This window comes from Podarcis bocagei, assembly GCF_964188305.1.
Source record: "Podarcis bocagei genome assembly, chromosome: 1".
Taxonomy (NCBI): domain Eukaryota; kingdom Metazoa; phylum Chordata; class Lepidosauria; order Squamata; family Lacertidae; genus Podarcis; species Podarcis bocagei.
In genome coordinates, this window is record NC_138125.1 from 18,529,595 (window position 1) to 18,550,679 (window position 21,085).

The 21,085-nt window shown below is 50.0% G+C and overlaps 1 protein-coding gene across 1 annotated transcript in view; it reads right to left on the bottom strand.

The window, feature by feature from the left end:
* HHIPL1 (HHIP like 1) overlaps positions 1–20,014 on the bottom strand; it is a 44,948-nt gene extending 24,934 nt beyond the window's left edge. The window contains exons 1-2 of the mRNA XM_081191931.1: positions 19,708–20,014; positions 4,949–5,595 (exon numbers count right to left, since the gene is read on the bottom strand). Coding sequence (XP_081048057.1) covers positions 4,949–5,595; positions 19,708–19,989 — 929 coding nt within the window. The 5' untranslated portion in view covers positions 19,990–20,014. The remainder of the gene's footprint in view (positions 1–4,948; positions 5,596–19,707) is intronic.
* Positions 20,015–21,085: the final 1,071 nt, after the last annotated feature.

Here is a 21,085-nt window from a genome sequence, read left to right on the forward strand (position 1 = left end):
CCAGTCTCGCGCCCCCTTCTCAAGATGCCCAATTACGAAAGCAACTCGCGATTCCTCTTCAGGGAACTCATCAAACTGCACATTAAGGGCATATTGCATCTCTGTCCTAAAGGCATGGTAATCCTTGGGGTCCCCCCCAAACTTCTGCACCAATCCTGGTACCTTTCTGGGGAACTGAGTGGCTCTCCCCTTCTTGTCTGCATCCTGAGCCCTTCTCTCCTCAAGCCTCGCCGTCTGCAGCGCAAGTTGGACTTCCAACGCTCGGTATCTTTCTTCCAAGCTTGGACCAGCTCCAACCCCTGCTCCTCCGGTTCCGGCTGGGTCGCTCATGATGCTTTCTCCTGCACAGGCAGCGTACAGAGACTGTCAGACTGCTGTGATGGGATGATTAGCTGCTTGTGCGTAAAATCGTGCTCCCTCAGAGTTTGTGCGGCTCCACAAACCTCTGTGTGTGACAGAGCTCCTCAAACATGTCTGCTCTAGTCACTCGTAGAGTCTGACAGTGGCTGTCTGCGGAAGCGCTTCCAGCAAAGAAGCTCCTTAACGGAAACGCGTCTCCTGGACTCACGGCGTGACAGTTTCCGGCGAGGCGTGGGTCTCCCTATGGGAGCCTCAGATACCTCCCCACTGTTCTCGCTGGAAGCGTCTCTGAGCCCTCCCTCCTGCTCGCATTCCCTCAGAGATCCACTCCTTCCCCTGCTGGTTCCTGCTTCAGCTGTTGAGTCTCTTTCTTCCTCCCTGAGCCCCTCCACCACCTGTTCCTCCGATGGCAGTTCCCTGACATTATGGTACCCAAAAGCCAGTACTCAAAGAGACAAACTGCCTTTGATAGCAGAGGATGAACACAGTCCTCATGGATAGTAGCTACTGATAGCCTTCTCCTCCATGAAATCTGTCGAATCCTCTTTTAAAGCCATCCATAGAATCATAATTTAACTAGGCGCTGATTGAAGAAGTGCTTCCTTTGTCTGTTCTGAATCTTCCCAACAGTCAGCCTCACTGGATGACCCTGAGTTCTTATCTCTCTCCAGTTTCTCCATCCCAAGTGCCATCTTAACATTTTGTTATCATGTCCCCTCTCATTCTGTCCGCCCACCCACAGGCACACACACACACACACACACACACACATTTGCTGGCCAAGGCACAAATCCACTTAAAGACCCACTTCTACCTGCAGTGATTAAAGTGGGCTGGTGTTGCTTTTCACCCTTCCTCACTGCTGTTTTGTCATGATGACATCACGTCGAGCTAAGTGTCTGGAGACGCCCAAAGTACAACCAAACAAAAGGCAGTCCAGCTGGAACTGTTCTCCTGTGTTCCAAGAGCCCAGACGGTTCAATGAAAAACAAAATGAAGGCCACCTGACGTTATCTTTTCCGACCTGCTTTCCAAAGACATGCTGTAATGGTTCTAGGGGTTGCTCGTGCATAAGTCTCCGCCACTCCTGGCTAGGTTACCTGGTTGAACCCTTTCTGTCTGGACAGCCTCTAGCTTCGTGGCTGTCTCAGTCGCTGGCAGAATCCGTCAGTGGGCGTTTCTTGAACTTCTTCCAGCAAAGAAGTTCTTTGACGCCAAGTCTCCTCCTACTCTCCCTGCGCGGAAGTCTTCTGCGCAGGGAGGGTGTGGGCAGCAGAGTACCTGTACTCTCTCCGCTGGTCTCCGGCGAGGAGTCTTGGAGCCTCCTCTCCGATTCCCCCATCTGCCCCCCTTCTCCACTGGTGTTACGCTGATTTCCTTCCCCAGCAGGTGGGCTGCCTCTCTCCCTACTGGGACCCTCTCCGGCATCCCTCTGGAGCCTTCCCTCCGCCTCTAGCTCCGATGGCAGTTCCCTGACACATGCTAATAAACGGCCACAGTTGCACATCTAGTTGCATCAACCTGCTTTGCACAACTAGCACTGCCATCTGAATCGCTGTTTCCTGTTCAACATAAGGAAACCTGGTCTGTTGCTACTCACCTAGCTATGCCACACCTCGGCTCCAGGCCAACTGACCCCCTTGTCCAACATTTCCTGTTTTCTGTTGAGGGTCCTAGTGTTTGGCCTTAAGAGCATAAGGCTCTTAAGTCCCACTGCCCTATCCACTAGAAAGGAAACTGTCCTTTCTGCCACTACAGAAATCACCTGATTTGGGGCAATTCCAACCTTGACGAGCAACCCTCCCATACCTCCCTCAGGTAAGAAAGATAAAGGTAAAGGACCCCTGGATGGTTAAGTCCAGTTAAAGGTAACTATGGGGTTGTGGTGCTCATCTTGCTTTCAGGCTGTGGAAGCCGGTGTTTGTCCGCAGACAGCTTTCCGGGTCATGTTGCCAGCATGACTAAACCGCTTCTGGCTTAATGGAACACCGTGACGGAAACCAGAGCGCACGGAAGCACCATTTACCTTTCTGCTGCAGCAGTACCTATTTATCTACTTGCAGTGGTGTGCTTTCGAACTGCTAGGCTGGCAGGAGCTGGGACAGAGCAACAGGAGCTCACCCCGTTGCAGGGAATCGAACCGCCGACCTTCTGATGGACAAGCCCAAGAGGCTCAGTGGTTTAGACCACAGCACCACCTTTTACCTTTACCTCCCTCAGGTAGACACCTCCCCACCAGTGCTATTTTTTACAGAAAAAGAGGTCCCAGAACTCACCATGAACCCCTCCCTCGTTCTCTTAGAATGGCAATGGCGTCCACCTAAGAAGTGCCGGAACTTCTTAGTTCTGGCCGAATAAAAACCCTGCCCCCCCCACCCTACAAACCAAGAGGCTTTTGCAGGGCTCAGGTGGTTACAGGGGGAAATACATTGTGGGAATATTTCCTTGCATGAACTTTATTAACTTATCTTAGCATCCAAGCCAATATATTCACCATGCAGCCCTAGCGGGAGGAGGGGGCTTGCCTCCCTATTTTCTTCTGACAAAGGTAGCCCTAAACGCACAAGAGAATCTCATGTTGGTGAGCAAACCAGACCAGGAAGAGTGGAGATTGTCAACTGTCCTGTCCTACTGGTGCAAAGAGGTGCCCTTGCGTGGTGTGAATGGCTTCCCTTGCAGTCCCTTCCATTAGGCAGGCAGGGTCATGAAGCACAGACGGAACAGACCTAATGCCCGTCAGGTCACTGGAGTCAATCACCACAGTGGGCTCGAGTCCTGGCAGCAAAGTCATGGGAGGCAATAAAACATACTTGAGTTCTCACGCATACATCACAATGCTGTCACCCCTGCCTTTTGAGCAGCAACTTTGCTCTTCACAAACTAAGTGGGAACTGCAGCAAACATCAGTGCAAATGCGCAGTGAAGAAGGGAACCGAGAAACACAGGGATCTATACATGCCAATGTGCAACGCAACAAGAACATCTTTCAGCTGGAGGCTAAAACTGAAGGGGATTTATCTGAATTCTAAATATTATTTCCTATGGACAGCTCTGCAAAACTTTTTGGCCCCTTGAGAACACTTAAAGCATGATTTGTTTCTGTTCATGCAATCTTGAGGCTATAAAGGGAATGAAAGTCATCTTGACCAGGGATGGGTGGCCTGTTGCCCTCCAGATGATGGACTACAGTTCCCATCACCCTTGACCACAGGCCATGCTTACTGGGGCTGATAGAGGAGTCGAACAGCTAGAGGGTCACAGGTTCACTATCTCTGATCTAGGACAAAGCCACTGAGCTGCTCCGTACTAATTCTTCTGCAGCTAAACAGCCATTATCCAAAGCATTGCGTGCCAAAAGCAAAAGGCACTGGAGCCATAGGTGTCTGTAGACACAGAACAGTTTAGTAAACATGCCCAGATGTCTGAAACCAAGCCAGCTGAACCACATGCTGCAGAAAATGAAAATCCCCAGGAGGGGAACACTCATTTGCAGACTCTAGTATGGAGTTTAGTATAGTAGAATCTAGTTAGCCACTACATTTTCTTGGCCCTCTGACTCATGTCAATCTTAGCCAATGTCCATCTTCAATTGTGGCGATGGCCAATGAAGGGATCTTCAGAAAAACCACTTTACCTTTTTTATTTTATTTTATGGTGCTCCTCAGACTGGGGGAGCAGTGTATTCCAGAAGCAGCCAGGAAGCATCAAAGACACAAGCTGCATTTCGTCTATATGTTACTTTTTCACACTTTTCTACTCTGGGTGGCTTGGTCTACCCATGCATCAGACTGTAGCTTTCTGTCTGCAATGGAAGCATGCTAAGATGCAGGTAATAGAATGTGTTGCTATTAGACTGTGTACACATTGCCATTTGCTCCGACTCCAATGCGCTCCCATGACTGGCATTCAAAGCCATGTTCACTTGATATTACCTACAATCAATAACTAGCCTGCATTTTCTTGAAAACGACTGCTTTTTAAATGCATTTTCCCTGTAACCAGTTTCCATCTGGTTTGATAACGGAAACTGCGGTTAAGCTGAGATGTGTACATTTGAAATAGCCATCGCTCGTGCCCAGATGACAGCTTCGTGAATAGGAGTTATGGGGGGTTGCAGGCCTGGGGAAACCAAACATGTTCAGTGGTACCTTTGTTTACAAACTTAATCCGTTCCGGAAGTCCATTCTTAAACCATTCTTAAACCAAGGCACACTTTCCCTAATGAGGCCTCCCACCGCCAGTGACCTTCCACCGTTCAGATTCCGTTCTTAGACCGAGGTAAAATTCTCAAACCGGGACACTATTTCCAGTTTTGCAGAGTTTGTAAACCAAATTGTTCTTAAACCGGACTGTTCTTAAACCGAGGTACCACTGTACTGTACATTGAGTGAATACATCCCTGCTCCCTCCCTAGCGTGTACAGCAACATGTACATGTGACTTGAAACACAGCATGCAGGGATGGGGTGGGATAGCACTTGCTGTGTTTTAAGCCGCTAATGTGTACACAGCCAAAGAAATCCTTAGATGTGCATGTTTGCCCTCCAGCCATCTTAAATAAATGTGACAGATAAAGGTGCATACAATACCTTTCAGAACCATGGTCCACAGAGTTCATGTCATCAGGAGAAATTCTGAACTCACTGATTCGGATTCTCTCTTCATACCGCACTTCAACTGAATAGTAGACATACACTTTACCATTAAATTTGAATTTAGGATGGAAGACTATACCTAGAAAACCTCTCTCATCTCCTTCCCAAGGTGAGGTCAGTACAGCTTCACTGATGTTTAGAAATGGTTTTTCAAGCCGTGACCGATCTGGGAGGTAGGTCCAGACTAAGCCAACTTGCTCAGCAATGAAGAACCTGTGCGTTCCGTCGTTTGCATGCACCATGGCCACTGGATTCCTAAGCCCGTTGGCGACCTCAGCTAGGCACAACTGTAGACATCCTTCTGAATCAGCAACCACTACCCCAAGGTTTTGATTGAGATTGTTATTGACCAGGAGGTGGGGGAAGCAGTAGTCGGTGTCGTCGAGGGACAAATAACGACAGAACTTTGCCATGTTGCCTTCCAGGGACAGTAACTCTTCATCTGGGGTAAGGTAACGGAACATGGCCCTGCAGGTTTGCCACACTTGTACGCAGTAATCTTTGCATAGTCCTGGCACAGTTCTCTCTGGAGTGGAAGGGTCTTCAGCATCATACAGGTGAGCAGCATAGGGGGAGCATTCCTGCAGGTGAAGGGAGAAGCCCGTGTCAGTTGTTTCTATTCATTGTATCATTAGCCCTCTGCTCTGGCTCACTAAGGGCCAAACTAGATGTGATATTAAATGCATTAATGCATTAATGAATTAACACAGGGTTTCCCAAATTTGTGTCCCCAGTTGTTTTGGGACTACAACTCCCATCATCCCTAGCTAGCAGGACCAGTGGTCAGGGATGATGGGAACTGTAGTCCAAAAACAGCTGCAGACTCAAGTTTGGGGAAACCCAACCTTAACATGTCTAGAGTCCCCACCCCCACAACTAACAGCCATGCAGGGAAGCAATCAAAACCATAGGGAAGTGGGGTTTTAACTATCTCTCCCCCCGCCACTCCCAGTGTGATCCCAAAGGAAATTGCTCCCCACTGCAAGCTGCTATTGACACGGGGGGGGGGGGGATTTGATTGGCATCAATTTAAAGCTTCTGTCCTGAAGCTATTGGGGATGTTTTCTGGAAGTACCGTATTTTTCGCACCATAGGGCGCACCGGACCATAGGGCGCACCCAGTTTTTAGGGGGGGAAATCAAGAAAAAAATCTTTTCCCCCCCCCCCAGGCCCAGAGAGCAGCGGAGGGGTTGCTCGCAGCTATGGAGCAAGCCAAGTTTTGGCTTCCCCTTTAGCCCCATGCAGCCTCTCCTTGCCGGGAGACGCTGCGCAGGGCTAAAGAAGCCATAGCCCCGTGCAGCCTCTCCTTGCGGAGGGGTTGCGCGCAGCTATGGAAGAAGGCAAGGCAGCGAGCGGGATGGATCCCGCTCGCTGTTTTGCCTTCCCCTTTAGCCCCGCGCAGCATCTCCTTGCCGGGAGACGCTGCGCAGGGCTTTCCTGGCTATGGAAGAAGGCAAGGCAGCGAGCGGAGTGGATCCCGCTCGCTGTTTTGCCTTCCCCTTTAGCCCCGCGCAGCGTCTCCTTGCCGGGAGACGCTGCGCAGGGCTTTCCTGGCTAGGGAAGAAGGCAAGGCAGCGAGCGGGGTGGATCCCGCTCGCTGTTTTGCCTTCCCCTTTAGCCCCGCGCAGCATCTCCTTGCCGGGAGACGCTGCGCAGGGCTTTCCTGGCTATGGAAGAAGGCAAGGCAGCGAGCGGAGTGGATCCCGCTCGCTGTTTTGCCTTCCCCTTTAGCCCCGCGCAGCGTCTCCTTGCCGGGAGACGCTGCGCAGGGCTTTCCTGGCTAGGGAAGAAGGCAAGGCAGCGAGCGGGGTGGATCCCGCTCGCTGTTTTGCCTTCCCCTTTAGCCCCGCGCAGCGTCTCCTTGCCGGGAGACGCTGCGCAGGGCTTTCCTGGCTAGGGAAGAAGGCAAGGCAGCGAGCGGGGTGGATCCCGCTCGCTGTTTTGCCTTCCCCTTTAGCCCCGCGCAGCGTCTCCTTGCCGGGAGACGCTGCGCAGGGCTTTCCTGGCTAGGGAAGAAGGCAAGGCAGCGAGCGGGGTGGATCCCGCTCGCTGTTTTGCCTTCCCCTTTAGCCCCGCGCAGCGTCTCCTTGCCGGGAGACGCTGCGCAGGGCTTTCCTGGCTAGGGAAGAAGGCAAGGCAGCGAGCGGGGTGGATCCCGCTCGCTGTTTTGCCTTCCCCTTTAGCCCCGCGCAGCGTCTCCTTGCCGGGAGACGTTGCGCAGGGCTTTCCTGGCTAGGGAAGAAGGCAAGGCAGCGAGCGGGGTGGATCCCGCTCGCTGTTTTGCCTTCCCCTTTAGCCCCGCGCAGCGTCTCCTTGCCGGGAGACGCTGCGCAGGGCTTTCCTGGCTAGGGAAGAAGGCAAGGCAGCGAGCGGGGTGGATCCCGCTCGCTGTTTTGCCTTCCCCTTTAGCCCCGCGCAGCATCTCCTTGCCGGGAGACGCTGCGCAGGGCTTTCCTGGCTATGGAAGAAGGCAAGGCAGCGAGCGGAGTGGATCCCGCTCGCTGTTTTGCCTTCCCCTTTAGCCCCGCGCAGCGTCTCCTTGCCGGGAGACGCTGCGCAGGGCTTTCCTGGCTAGGGAAGAAGGCAAGGCAGCGAGCGGGGTGGATCCCGCTCGCTGTTTTGCCTTCCCCTTTAGCCCCGCGCAGCGTCTCCTTGCCGGGAGACGCTGCGCAGGGCTTTCCTGGCTAGGGAAGAAGGCAAGGCAGCGAGCGGGGTGGATCCCGCTCGCTGTTTTGCCTTCCCCTTTAGCCCCGCGCAGCGTCTCCTTGCCGGGAGACGCTGCGCAGGGCTTTCCTGGCTAGGGAAGAAGGCAAGGCAGCGAGCGGGGTGGATCCCGCTCGCTGTTTTGCCTTCCCCTTTAGCCCCGCGCAGCGTCTCCTTGCCGGGAGACGCTGCGCAGGGCTTTCCTGGCTAGGGAAGAAGGCAAGGCAGCGAGCGGGGTGGATCCCGCTCGCTGTTTTGCCTTCCCCTTTAGCCCCGCGCAGCGTCTCCTTGCCGGGAGACGCTGCGCAGGGCTTTCCTGGCTAGGGAAGAAGGCAAGGCAGCGAGCGGGGTGGATCCCGCTCGCTGTTTTGCCTTCCCCTTTAGCCCCGCGCAGCGTCTCCTTGCCGGGAGACGTTGCGCAGGGCTTTCCTGGCTAGGGAAGAAGGCAAGGCAGCGAGCGGGGTGGATCCCGCTCGCTGTTTTGCCTTCCCCTTTAGCCCCGCGCAGCGTCTCCTTGCCGGGAGACGCTGCGCAGGGCTTTCCTGGCTAGGGAAGAAGGCAAGGCAGCGAGCGGGGTGGATCCCGCTCGCTGTTTTGCCTTCCCCTTTAGCCCCGCGCAGCGTCTCCTTGCCGGGAGACGCTGCGCAGGGCTTTCCTGGCTAGGGAAGAAGGCAAGGCAGCGAGCGGGGTGGATCCCGCTCGCTGTTTTGCCTTCCCCTTTAGCCCCGCGCAGCGTCTCCTTGCCGGGAGACGCTGCGCAGGGCTTTCCTGGCTTCTCTGGGAGGTGGGGGGATTCCCCCACCTCCCGCAAAACCAGCAGAAGCCGCGCGCACTTTAAAAGGGCTGCACGGCTTCTCCTGGCTTTCCTGGGAGGTGGGAGAAGGGACTGATGCGGCCAGTCAGTCCCTTCTCCCTCCTGTGGAAAAGCCCGCAAGAGCGCACGGAGCTTGTGTGCGGCTCTTGGGGGCTTTTCCCACCTGCCTCCCCCCGCTGCATTCGCTCCATAGGACGCACACACATTTTCCCTTGCTTTTTAGGAGGGAAAAAGTGCGTCCTATGGTGCGAAAAATACGGTAATACTGGGTTAGATGGTTCAAAATGGTACATGACAGCTTCATATGTCAAGATTAGCTCTGGGCTTTGGATGTCTGGAGACCAGTTTATTGATCACGAGCAAAGTCATTACAGTGGTGCCTCGCAAGACGAAATTAATCCGTTCTGTGAGTCTCTTCGTCTAGCGGTTTTTTCATCTTGCGAAGCAACCCTATTAGCGGATTAGCGCTATTAGCGGTTTAGCAGCTATTAGAGGCTTAGCGGCTATTAAAGGCTTAGCGGATTAGTGACTAAAAGGCTATTAGTGGCTTAGCGGTTTCGAAAAGGGGGGGGGAGCGAAAAAAAATCGGAACACTCGCAAGACGTTTTTGTCTTGCGAAGCAAGCCCATAGGGAAAATCGTCTTGTGAAGCAGCTCAAAAACGGAAAACCCTTTCGTCTAGCGGGTTTTCCGTCTTGCGAGGCATTCGTCTTGCGGGGCACCACTGTATTTAAATATTGTTAAGATCCCAAAGTTCAAGATACTTTAAATGTTCTAAAGCTGCAGCTATGTTGATTTCATAACATTTTAGTATGTTGAACAACAACCAAAAGGTCTTACTAGTGTGCTGCAAGTTCAGGAAAAGAATGGCACATCAACTCATATTTCTGCATGCAAAAGCAAAAAGATATAGGTGTGGGTATTAAGCTACTTTTATTTTTCTGCAACTACAGCTGAAACTTGGGGAGTTTAGCACACGGCAAAATGTGAGAATGTTAGTCATCTGTCTAGCCACAAAGAGACAAACAGAAGGCATTTAGAGAGAAACTGACTCAATGATTGCTTTACCATACACCAAGATTCAGTGGGATATCTCCATGCCATGTGGGGATAATCTAGTATTTTCTTGCAATTGGTTTCAGGACAGAGCTGGTCTGGGTTTTAAGGCAACAGCTGTATTGATTTCACTTTCTCCTATGAGGAAAAACCTAAGATAGCATGTCCTTAAATCTCTTATTCAGTTGCAGTTCAGCCAGCAACTCCAAACTGCCTGCGCTGGGGAGTTTGATAATTGCCAGTTCCCACAAGATCTCCCTGCAGCCTGAGGAAAACTCTTGCCTCTGGTACCCAGGAATGTGCATAACTTACTGTCTGAACTTATTCAGATCCAATGGTGGGTCTGCACAGGAACCTTGCTGGTTTTGCTTTAAGACAGGACTATAAGATACAAGCAGAAAAAGAAGATACAAAACAACCTTTTCTGGTCTTTCATGGTAATGCCTTGCATTTTTTTTTAGCTGTCTTGTTGAAACGTGTCTGTAGGTCCTTTTCCTTTTGAGGATTTTCTGTTTGTGTTCGACACATCTTCTAAAACATACTGACTCTCTGCTCGCCCCCAAATGCATGCCACGTTATCCCTGGCATAAGATCTAAGTTGCATTGTGGACTCAGGTTCTTCTTAACCAGGCTTCCTCAAGCTTGGCCCTCCACATGTTTTTGAGACTACAATTCCCATCATCCCTGACCACTGGTCCTGCTAGCTAGGGATCATGGGAGTTGTAGGCCAAAAACATCTAGAGGGCCACGTTTGAGGAAGCCTGGTTAAGAAGAACCTGAGTCCACAATGCAACTTAGATCTTATGCCAGGGATAACATGGCATGCATTTGGGGGCGAGCAGAGAGTCAGTATGTTTTAGAAGATGTGTGGAACACAAACAGCAAATCCTCAAAAGGAAAAGGACCTACAGACATGTTTCAACAAGACAGCTAAAATAAATATGCAAGGCATTACCATGCCAAGCTGAACCAAGGTAAGAGGCATTGCATATGTCCTATTACTTTCAAAACCAGTATTCTTAGCTGGGGTGATGTATCTGCAGCACGTAGACACCACACTGCCCTTGTTCACATATAACACTAAACCAAACCATGGCTTAGCATAAATGAGCAAATGTGTAGACTCCTGAGAGGAGACAATGGCCACTTCATTCCTCCCCGGTGGTTTTGCACTCGTGGTTTAGCTGTCCTTGACAAACTATAGACTGTAAGTTAATCGCTGGTTACAGTTTATGGTTTGTCTGTGCTAAACCATAGTTTGGATTAGTGCTGTGTGCAAAGCAGGACACACACACACACTGAGAGATGAGCGGGGTATAAATATATTATTGTTATTATTATTATTACACGTAGCACATTCCTCACTACATAAAGCAAAAAATCTGCAATTTGTATGCAGCATGCAAATTTACATCTGCCTGCCTATTTTCAGTCATTTATTCTGTTTTCATTACACTTGAGAAGCCGTAAGAAGCTATTCTGAAATAGTGACTTCTGAAATACTGATTTCAGAATACAAAAAGCCCTACTGAGCTTTCACTGGATATCTCCAACATCAGTTAAAGCCTATTCTAACAGGCAACAGAGTTTAAAACTTTTTTAAAAGAAGAAGGTAGATGCTGAAATTTGCACACAATATTAAATCACATGCTTTTTTCTTTCTTTTTTTTGCCTTGGTGAAGTAATTGCTTTACTCAAGTATTCACAATTGCAAAGCCGTCATCTGAATATTGAACCCTAAAGTAAAAAATAAAATGCATGCAGTGCCTGCTGTGGAACATCTGTCCTTACAATCAACCAATTGAAGAATTGCATCTGGTTTGCTGACTTTAATTTGGTGCTCTTAGTCATATTGTTGGCTGAATTTCACATGCAGCTGGGCCAGCTGAGGACAAGATGTAAAATTCCCTTACATACAAAAAAAAAAAGTAGTTAAAAAACCCCAACTCACAGAACTAGCAGGGTTCGATTCACTTAAATAAATTAAGAGCCCCGCTGCCTGGATCGACATGGGTCAAGAGACCCCACACTGTGATTAGGATTAGGAAATGTGATTCACTGTGATGTAAAAAGTTCACCTCATTGGCTAAAATGTTCTATGCATTTAAGCAGCTGTGATCTGTCTCAGATTTTATTTTCCCTTAAGAAATTAACCGAACCAGCTGGATTCAAGGAACTGCTTGCGCTTGTTGTAGTGTGATTTGTTTATCTATGATATCAGCTTGGCAGCTCCAGCAAAACTTCTTAGAAAACTGCTGTAATTTCCTTTTATATGAGTACTATTACTATCGGTTCCCATCTGCAAACTACAGTACTACAGGAAAGCCAAACAATAATCTCCGTCTTCTTTGCTAATAGTTTAACCATATTGGTACATAACACATGCAGGGAAAGTTGCATTTTGTTGAGAACAAAGGAATTCTGCAACAAAATGTTTCAGTATACAGTGATCCCCACCCCACCCCCAGTATAAAATTCTGGCTGCTTTTGGAATATATGACATTTGGGTCCAATATGAAGTTGCAGTACTTCCCTTTACATAATTCATTAAATTGGGGAAAACGGATCCATTGGGATTTGTAACCGAAATATGTAATCTATCACTTTGGTCCCCAGGTGGGGCTGGGAAGGTTCTCTGCCTGAAACCCTGATGCAAAGTCAGCAAAAACAATGCTGAGTTAAACGCAAAGCTGCGTAAGATGTAACTCAACATGTAGATGTTGATGTAAAGCAGCCTCCCATGTTCCTCTGTCTGCCAACAAAGCTCCGTATAGTTAAAGCTATGGTTTTCCCAGTAGTGATGTATGGAAGTGAGAGCTGGACCATAAAGAAGGCTGATCGCCGAAGATCCTTTTGTATTATGGTGCTGGAGGAGACTCTTGAGAGTCCCATGGACTGCAAGAAGATCAAACCTCTCCATTTTTAAGGAAATCAGCCCTGAGTTCCCACTGGAAGGACAGATCGTGAAGCTGAGGCTCCAATAGTTTGGCCACCTCATGAGAAGAGAAGACTCCCTGGAAAAGACCCTGATGTTGGGAAAGATGGAGGGCACGAGAAGGGGATGACAGAAGATGAGATGGCTGGATAGTGTTCTCGAAGCTACGAACATGAGTTTGACCAAACTGCGGTAGGCAGTGGAAGACAGGAGTGCCTGGCGTGCTCTGGTTCATGGGGTCACGAAGAGTCGGACACGACTAAACGACTAAACAACAACAATGTTCCTCTGTCATATATATTTGTTTTCAAAATTTCTGACAGTAAGAGCTGTTCAACAATGGACTCCCTCAGAAGGTGCTGGACTTTCCTTTATAGAGGTGTTTAAGCAGAGGTTGAATGGCCATCTGCCATGAGTGCTTTACTTGAGATTCTTGCACTGTGGGGGGGTTAGACAAGTTGACCCTCAAGTTCCCTACCAGCTCTTAAGTAAACTCTACCGCTAGTAACCATCATTCTCCACCACTTGACCTTTAGAAAAGAAGAACATTAGGGAGTGGGAAATGTAGCTGAGTCATCTGATATACACAGCTCCACACACAATTCTCTCTGAATCATCCCATCTTTGCAGAACAATGGACCTCATTTTAGAGCGCTTGCACATAAATACATGTTCTCCATTCTGGCACTTATTCCTTAAATCAAAGCCTTTTCTCTGTGTGTCATAAATAAGCTTTCATCAAGCAGACCCTTCTGTGTTTCTTGCCATCCCTTGCCATTCTTCGACAATGCCTTGATTGCTTCCCAAGGCTGCAATCCTGCACTCGAGATTAACTGAGCTGAAGGGTCATGAACATGAATAAGAAATCAATCCATCAGAACGTGTTATTCCATAAGTCTCAATGAATGGATGGGAACAGAACAAGAGAATTGTAGGACTTTTTATTTAGCCAGTGTAGGAAGAACTCACTGTGCTCAGGACTGCAGCCTAGGAGAGGTTTCATGGCCGTCAACGCTTTATGTAACTAATGAAATCTTTAGTCTGGATGATAGTCAACATTAGTCACATGTAGAGTAGAGCCATTTATTTCAGTGGAACTACTTTGAATATGTCAAAATAAAAAAATTCCTTCCAGTAGCACCTTAAAGACCAACTAAGTTAGTTCTTGGTATGAGCTTTCGTGTGCATGCACACTTCTTCAGATAAGTGTTTTTTATTTTGACTATGGCAGACCAACACGGCTACCTACCTGTACTTTGAATATGGCTTAAGATATTACCCTCCCACTTGGGAATTAAGGGCATTTGGAGGTGGGTGATGGTTTCTGTAAGGATAAAATAAGGATATATCTGATTTTGCCCTGGACCAGTTGAAAGCATCAAGGAAAAATAACCAGCAAGCAGTAACAAATGTTAACATTATTTTCCATGGATAAGTGTTTATTTCCTTAATGTGCAAGCTTGTTTTAAGAAAAGGTTGATCCACACATGCGTGTACACAACTCCCTCCCAACTGAAATCAGAAAGGCCCCCTTCCTTGCTGAACTTCAGGAACATGGCTGAGACTTTCTTGTTCCAGCAAGCATTTTAAGGTAGCGTTCAGTTTTATTATAAACCTTTATTTGTTTTATTGTCCAGTTTTCTGTGGATTGTTCTTACGTACGCTGCTTAGAAACGCAAACAATTAAGAGGCATATAAATGTCTTAAATAAAAAATTAAACTCACAGATGAATTTATCAACAGCCTCCACTGAAAAAGCAACATGGCTGAAATGATGTGAAACTTCTCTAGCTGTGGCATTCACACATGCAGGTCATCAATCTAGGTGATGAACATGCACATGTGAACCAGTGCCCTGAGATATTTACTGCATTAACCATGACATCCAGTGCATTCCACTGAGTTCATTGGGACTTGCTCCATTGGGAGGTTGTGGACTCTCCTTCCTTGGAGGTTTTTAAGCAGAGGTTGGCTGGTCATCTGTCATGGATGCTTCGGCTGAGATTCCTGCATTGCAGCAGGGTTGGACTAGATCAGGCATAGGCAAACTGGGTCCTCCAGATGTTTTGGGACTACAACTCCCATCATCCCTAGCTAACAGGACCAGTGGTCAGGGATGATGGGAATTGTAGTCTCAAAACATCTGGAGGGCCAAATTTGCCTATGCCTGAACTAGATGATCCTCGTGGTATCTTCCAACTCTATGTTTCTACTCTTTAGTAAAGCAAGATAAGCTTGCAACCTAGGAGGGTCAGAGATCTTTTTGTACCAGTGTAATCCTTTTAACTCTCTTTAGGAGGTTCATTTTCCCCATCTTTCCAGGAACGTAAAATACCACAGGGGCAAAAACATAGGGCTTTGAGGGCTATTGCCAGAGGTGCAGATAGACTGTTTCTTTCAGCTATCGCAGATGGAATAGATATGGCAATGCGATCAACATTTCATTCTATTCCCGGAAGAGAAACAATGTCATATAATAAACCACAACTAAATATAGGAAGAGCTGGAATTTGGAGTATTCACATTCATACACAGAGACACTTGTCAAAATAATGTGACTAATGAATACATTTTGAGGAAAATTACCATCTGTGAGTCTGAGAAGCAGGGCCTAAATCAGTCTAATGGATTCCTGTAAATTATTCATCTGCTATAGCATAAAAAACATAAGCACGACGAACGGCTGAAAGTGGTGTGTATGTTATTTCGGGGCTGTGGACGATGCAGTTTTTTGACACACAAGATAAGGAACAAAACAATGGCCGTAACCTATGACCTTTATCTCCAGAGCTAAACCACACACTGCAAATTTCCCACAAGCCCTCCATCAGCAATGCTCTGCAAAGAACTTGACAACTATTGCACCTATGGTATTCCATGCTAGTCCAACTCAGAGTAGATCCACTAAAGGTAATGGACTTGGCTGTCTTAGGTTCATTACATTCAAGGAGTCTATGCTGAGTAGGACTTAGCTGATCACTACCCTTGGTATTTACAACAGATGCTTCTTTTTAATCTCTATTTATCCCCAATACAGTCGTACCTTGGTTGACAAACGCCTTGGCAGCTGAACGTTTTGGCTCCCGAACGCCGCAAACCCGGAAGTGAGTGTTCTGTTTTGTGAACGTTCTTTGAAACCCGAATGTCCGATGCGGCTCCCATGGCTTCCATTTGCGTGCAGGATGCTCCTGCAGCCAATCAGAAGCCGCGTCTTGGTTTTTGAACATTTTCAGAAGTCGAAGGGACTTCTGGAACGGGTTCCGTTCAACAACCAAGGTACGACTGTACACCTATCTAAAGGTGTTTCCAGAACACCTATTTATTAAGCGCTCATCCTGATTCGTTTGCAGGGAGGTTGAACGATATTTAGTGATACTTATTTGTTTGTGGAAAGGTTAGATATTGCATCAAGTAAAGGTTATCTCACTTTATGCATTTTCCTATCACTTTCCTTATTGCAAACAGTTCAAACTTTTTGGGAAGCAAGTTTGTTGGGCAAGACCTCCCAAACAATTACAAATTGCACAGCCTGAATTTGCCAGTGATCTGAATACCGCTTAAAACTAGTGACAGTCTGGAAATGCCCTAAGTTATGCAACTTTCACGGCCAGTGCAGACAACATGTTAGCTTTCTCTAAATGACGAGGGAGAGATCCAGAATCCAGAATCATATGCCAACATGCTCATGTCTTCTTTGGAGAAAATTCCTCCTGTTTCATTGCGAAATAATAAAATATGATGTAAGACCTTGTGAATTAATATAAACATTTAACAATGTCTTCTGAATCATTTGTTCCTGCCTAGGATAAACTAAGAGTTCAATTAGCTCAGTTGGTTAGCGCATAGTGCTGATAACACCAAGGTTGCAAGTTTGATGGGATAGCTGCATATTCCTGCATTCTAGGGGGTTGGTCTAGATGATTCTCAGGGTCCCTTCCATCTCTACATTTCTATGATGCTAAATAGCCTGTAGGTCCCTTTCCACTATGCAGCTCTGTGACTCAATAGGACTCAACATGACCAGTTTTCATGTTGCAGATATGAAATGAAATAGAAGCAGCTAACACACCGGAAGTCCATTTGTGGCGTTTTGCCAAAAGATGCATAGAATGAAAATATACAAGGCGCTGGTATTCTCTCCTCTTTTTGGCAGACACTTACCTAGTACACATTCTACTATGGCAAGGGTACAAGAATAGATTCAGAGAAGTATGGAAAATCAAGCAAATCTCCGCAATGCCTTTCATGTATTGGGGTTTTCAGGTGTTGTTACCATCCTCTGGAACAGGGACTGAGCAAAGAATGGACAAAGCAAGCAAAGAGAAACGCTTGGCAAAGCATATCCTGTAGAAATGAGAATTATACAGCCCGTTCATTGAGACCTGTCCAATGCACCTGGTGCTGGAGGAAAGCTCATGGCTTAAGAACACACAGAGTCCTGATATTAATCTATGTTACCAGCATGTGTTTGGTCCAGCAAGTTTTGCAAGCAAGACAAGGAGGCTGCATGGTATTATGAAGAGCAAAGAGCTTCTTACTTTGCAAAGAGCTCCTTATTTTGCCTAGAAGATTTTGAAAGGAGGGCTAACTCACGGGGGGGGGGGTGGAACAGACCCTCAGATCATTCACTTTGTTGGAAAGGTGCATGGATAGAGAGGGATATGATGTCTAACAGTAGGGAAACAGCATCATCTGTGTGTGTCCTTCACCAGCCTAGCTGGTGAATATGGAACCAGACAGAATGCAGGTATCACTTGAATAGCCTACTTTTGCAAAATCCTGTAAGGAGGATCACAGCTGGTTGCAATGAAGATAACTCTGACATTAGCCTCTAGGGTAAAAGCAGAGTGTAGGTTATACTTCATAAAGATGAACTGGGTGCAAACACATATGGGACAGTGGAGCATCTATCCCATCTACCTAAATAATGCAGACTGTTGAAGGATGGGCCTATCTGTTTATGGGGAAGGATTTCTAACGGAAGTGCTATTTCACAAGGCAGGACAGCCCTTGCATACCCTTACAGTGGACTGGCAGTGGATGAAAGGATTCTAGGAAGCTGCCTTGTCCATCAACTCGAAGGATGGGGAACCAGTGACCCTGCAGACATGGATAGACTGCAACTGCCACCAGCCCCATCCAGCATGGCCTATGGCAGTGTTTCCCAATCTTTTTTGGGCAAAGGCACACTTGTTTGATGAAAAAAATCTCGAGGCACACCACCATTACAGCCCCGTGACGTCAGCGCGCAGCGTCACGCCGGGAGGGACGCACGAAAGTGTAAGTTTCAATTTTTTCCCCTCCCCCTTGCCGGGGAACCTCCAAGCTTTGGGGGTGGGGGGGAGGAGGCAGCAAAGTGAGGGACTGAGGGACTCCTCCAACGACAAGGGTTGGGGAAGAAGAGAAAGGGCTATTCCGCTCCAGTCACGGGAGGGGAATATGTACTGGCCCAACTGGTGTGCGGTCTTCGGAAAGCGGGGTGCGGGAAGGAAGCCTAGGCTCGGGGTCCACCGACCTCGGCGGAGAAAGGCAACAACCGAAGCCTCCCGACGGTTTCGGGGGAGACGTTCAGAGCTTCCCTGGGAGTTTCTCAGCCTGCCTTTCGGAGGAAGAGGCGGAGGGGGCCTGGGGATGGCGGTGGCCTCGGCCTCGCCCTCCCTCCGTCCCTCTACCTTTGTAGTGGATGCGCAGGTTGTTCTGCGAGAGGCCGATGTAGCTGAACTTGTCCTTCGGGCTCCAGGAGCGCGGCAGCGGCGTCTCCTGCTCGTCCACGGCCGGGTAGAGCCGCTTGAGGCGCCGCTTGAGCTCCTTCTCCTGCTCGTTCAGGGCCGGGTCGCCGCCGTGAGGGAAGGGCGCCGGGGCGCTGCTGCTGCCGCCGCCGCTCCCGGCAGGCATGGGCCCAGCTGAGGTGGCGGCGGCTGTTGTGGTGGTGGCGGCGATAGCGGGCGGAGGAGGGGGCGGCGGCGGGGCCGAGGTGGCCGGCGGCGGCGGGGGAGGCGGCGGCGGGTGGAGCAGGAGGGCGGCCGAGGCCGGTGAGGGAGTAGGGTTGCCCGGGGCTTGAGGAGCCGTCGCCGGGAGTTCCGGCCTCCTCCTCGTCCGCTGTCTCGCGCTCCTCCCTTTTGCGCGCGCTGCCCCGCCGCCGCCCCATTGGCCGGGTCCTGTCAGCTGATCCTGTGTTATTTCCTGTGTGTGTGTGTGAGGGGAGAATGGAGAGAGAAACCTCGGCACCACCACCGCGGAGCCGTCCCCGGCTCGACACGGATCCTCGCCGTGTGCCGCGGAACACCGGTTGGGAAACACTGGCCTATGGTCATGGATGATGGGAATTGTAGTCCAAATACAACTGGAGTCCCAAGTTTGAGAAACCCTAATGGAAGACTCCAGCTGCAGCTTAGGCTGCAGTCTTTCTCATCATGTGATACCTGGACTTTTGGATTAAACCTGGCTGGGTGGGACAATCTGCTTTATCCCTTTTTCTGCAGCAGCTGAGTGAAGAATGCCAACAAGACAAGGCAGCGCTGTCCATTTATTTAACCAAGCGTGGCTGCTCTAGGGGAAAACAGGGGACGAAGCTTGGCACATTATTCCTTGCATTTATATCTCAGCTGCCCTGCAAGGAGTACATCGTTCTCTCCCCCTGCTCCATTTTATCCTCACAACATCCCTGTGAGGTAGGTCAGGCTGAGAGGGAGCCATTGGCCCGAAGTCACCCAATAAGCTTCAGGGCTTAGTGGGGATTTGAACCCTGGTCTGTGGGTTAAACCATAGAGCCTAGGACTTGTCAATCAGAAGGTTGGCGGTTGGAATCCCCATGACAGGGTGAGCTTCCGTTGCTCGGTCCCTGCTCCTGCCAACCTAGCAGTTCGAAAGCACGTCAAAGTGCAAGTAGATAAATAGGTACCACTCTGGCGGGAAGGTAAACAGCGTTTCCATGCACTGCTCTGGTTCACCAGAAGCGGCTTAGTAATGCTGGCCACATGACCCGGAAGCTGTACGCCGGCTCCCTTGGCCAGTAAAGCGAGATGAGCGCCACAACCCCAGAGTGGGTCACGACTGGACCTAATGGTCAGGGGTCCCTTTACCTTTACCTCCCAGGTCCCACACTCTCACTAGGTCCCTCTCACTAGGCTTTGGGGGGGTGCGGGTGGGAGCAAAGGGACGGGCCGCGTGGCCCCACCAGGCTCACCTGGCATAAGAGGTTCTGCAGGTGGCTGGCGCAGGCGGCGTAGGCGGCCTGGTCGAAGTTCTCGGCCACTCGGTAATAGCGCTCCAGCAGGGCGGCGTCGCGCTCGGCGTCGCAGCAGCCGAAGTCCGAGTACTGCACGCAGAAGTGGAGCGGGCGCGGCGGCTTGAAGGGCGGCTTGAAGTCCAGGCACTGCGGGTGGCCCCACAGCAGCCCCGGCAGCGCGTGGAGCAGCGCGAGGAGGAGCGGCCACGGGCGGCGGCGCCCAGGAGCAGCCCGCGCCATGCTTCCCTTCCTCGGCGCTGCTGCGCTCAGGACAGGCGCGGGCTCCTGGCGGCAAGGAAGCGGCGGCGGCGGCGGCGGCGGCGGCAGCAGCTCCGGGGCTCGCGCCCGGCCATGGCCCTCGGTGGGCGGACGGATGGTGAGGGCTCACGCGGGCTCTCGCAGCCGCGAGTTGTGAGGGTCTGGCGAAGCGCGCGCGCGTCGCGGTGCGCCTTGGCGCTTCGGCAGCTCCCGCCGCCGTGCCCTGAGGGCCCCTTAGCCGGGGGAAGGCGAGAGGCAGCAGCCGCCTCCTCGGGTTGGGCAGGGAAGGGAGAGGACGCTGCCCTGCTGCGCCCTTAGCGCGCTCGTAGGACGACTCGGACGCAGCGCAAGGGGCAAAGGGGACCTGCTCGCTCGGCCGCCCCTTCGCTCGCAGAAGCGCCTCAGACCCAAAAAGAAAAAGCTGAGGAGGAGGGTGGAGGCGCCGCCTTCTCCCCGCTCGGGGCGGGTAAATAGTCGCTGGAGCGGCGCCCGCCGAGCTCGCCGAGCGCCAAGGAGAAGGAGACACGTGCCTGGAGGAGCGAGCGGCGCGGAGGAGACCAAGGCCGGCCGCAGCCTCCGAACTAGTAGGCACCAGGCTTGGAATAAAGGGCACCAAGCCAAGCATCCTCCCATCCCCAATGTATTTTCCCCCCTTTAAGAACTCTAAATATATATATTAGATCGGGCAACAGGGACAGACTGGGATAATAGGGCGTCAAAATATGGCGCCCCTTTCCTAAATAGTTCTGATTTTCACAATAACTGCTCTTGGTAAAAAAAAATTTTTTAAAAACATATCTTTTCAAAAGGCACCTGTATAAATATAAGTCTTCTTCTTGTTATTATTTTGTGTCCTCTTGGCTTGGGACCCTGTGCGGAGGAACCATCCGCACCTCCTTAAACCCAGCAGGAATGCCAAATTATATGCTGCTGTTCTTGCTCTCACCAGAAACAGTGATGGTCAGCAACTTGCACAAATTCAAAATGATGAGGCTATCCTACCAGCCACAAGGTCTATGCTTTGTCTCCACTGTCTGAGGCAGTATGCTTCTAAATTCCAAATTCTGGAAACTGCAGG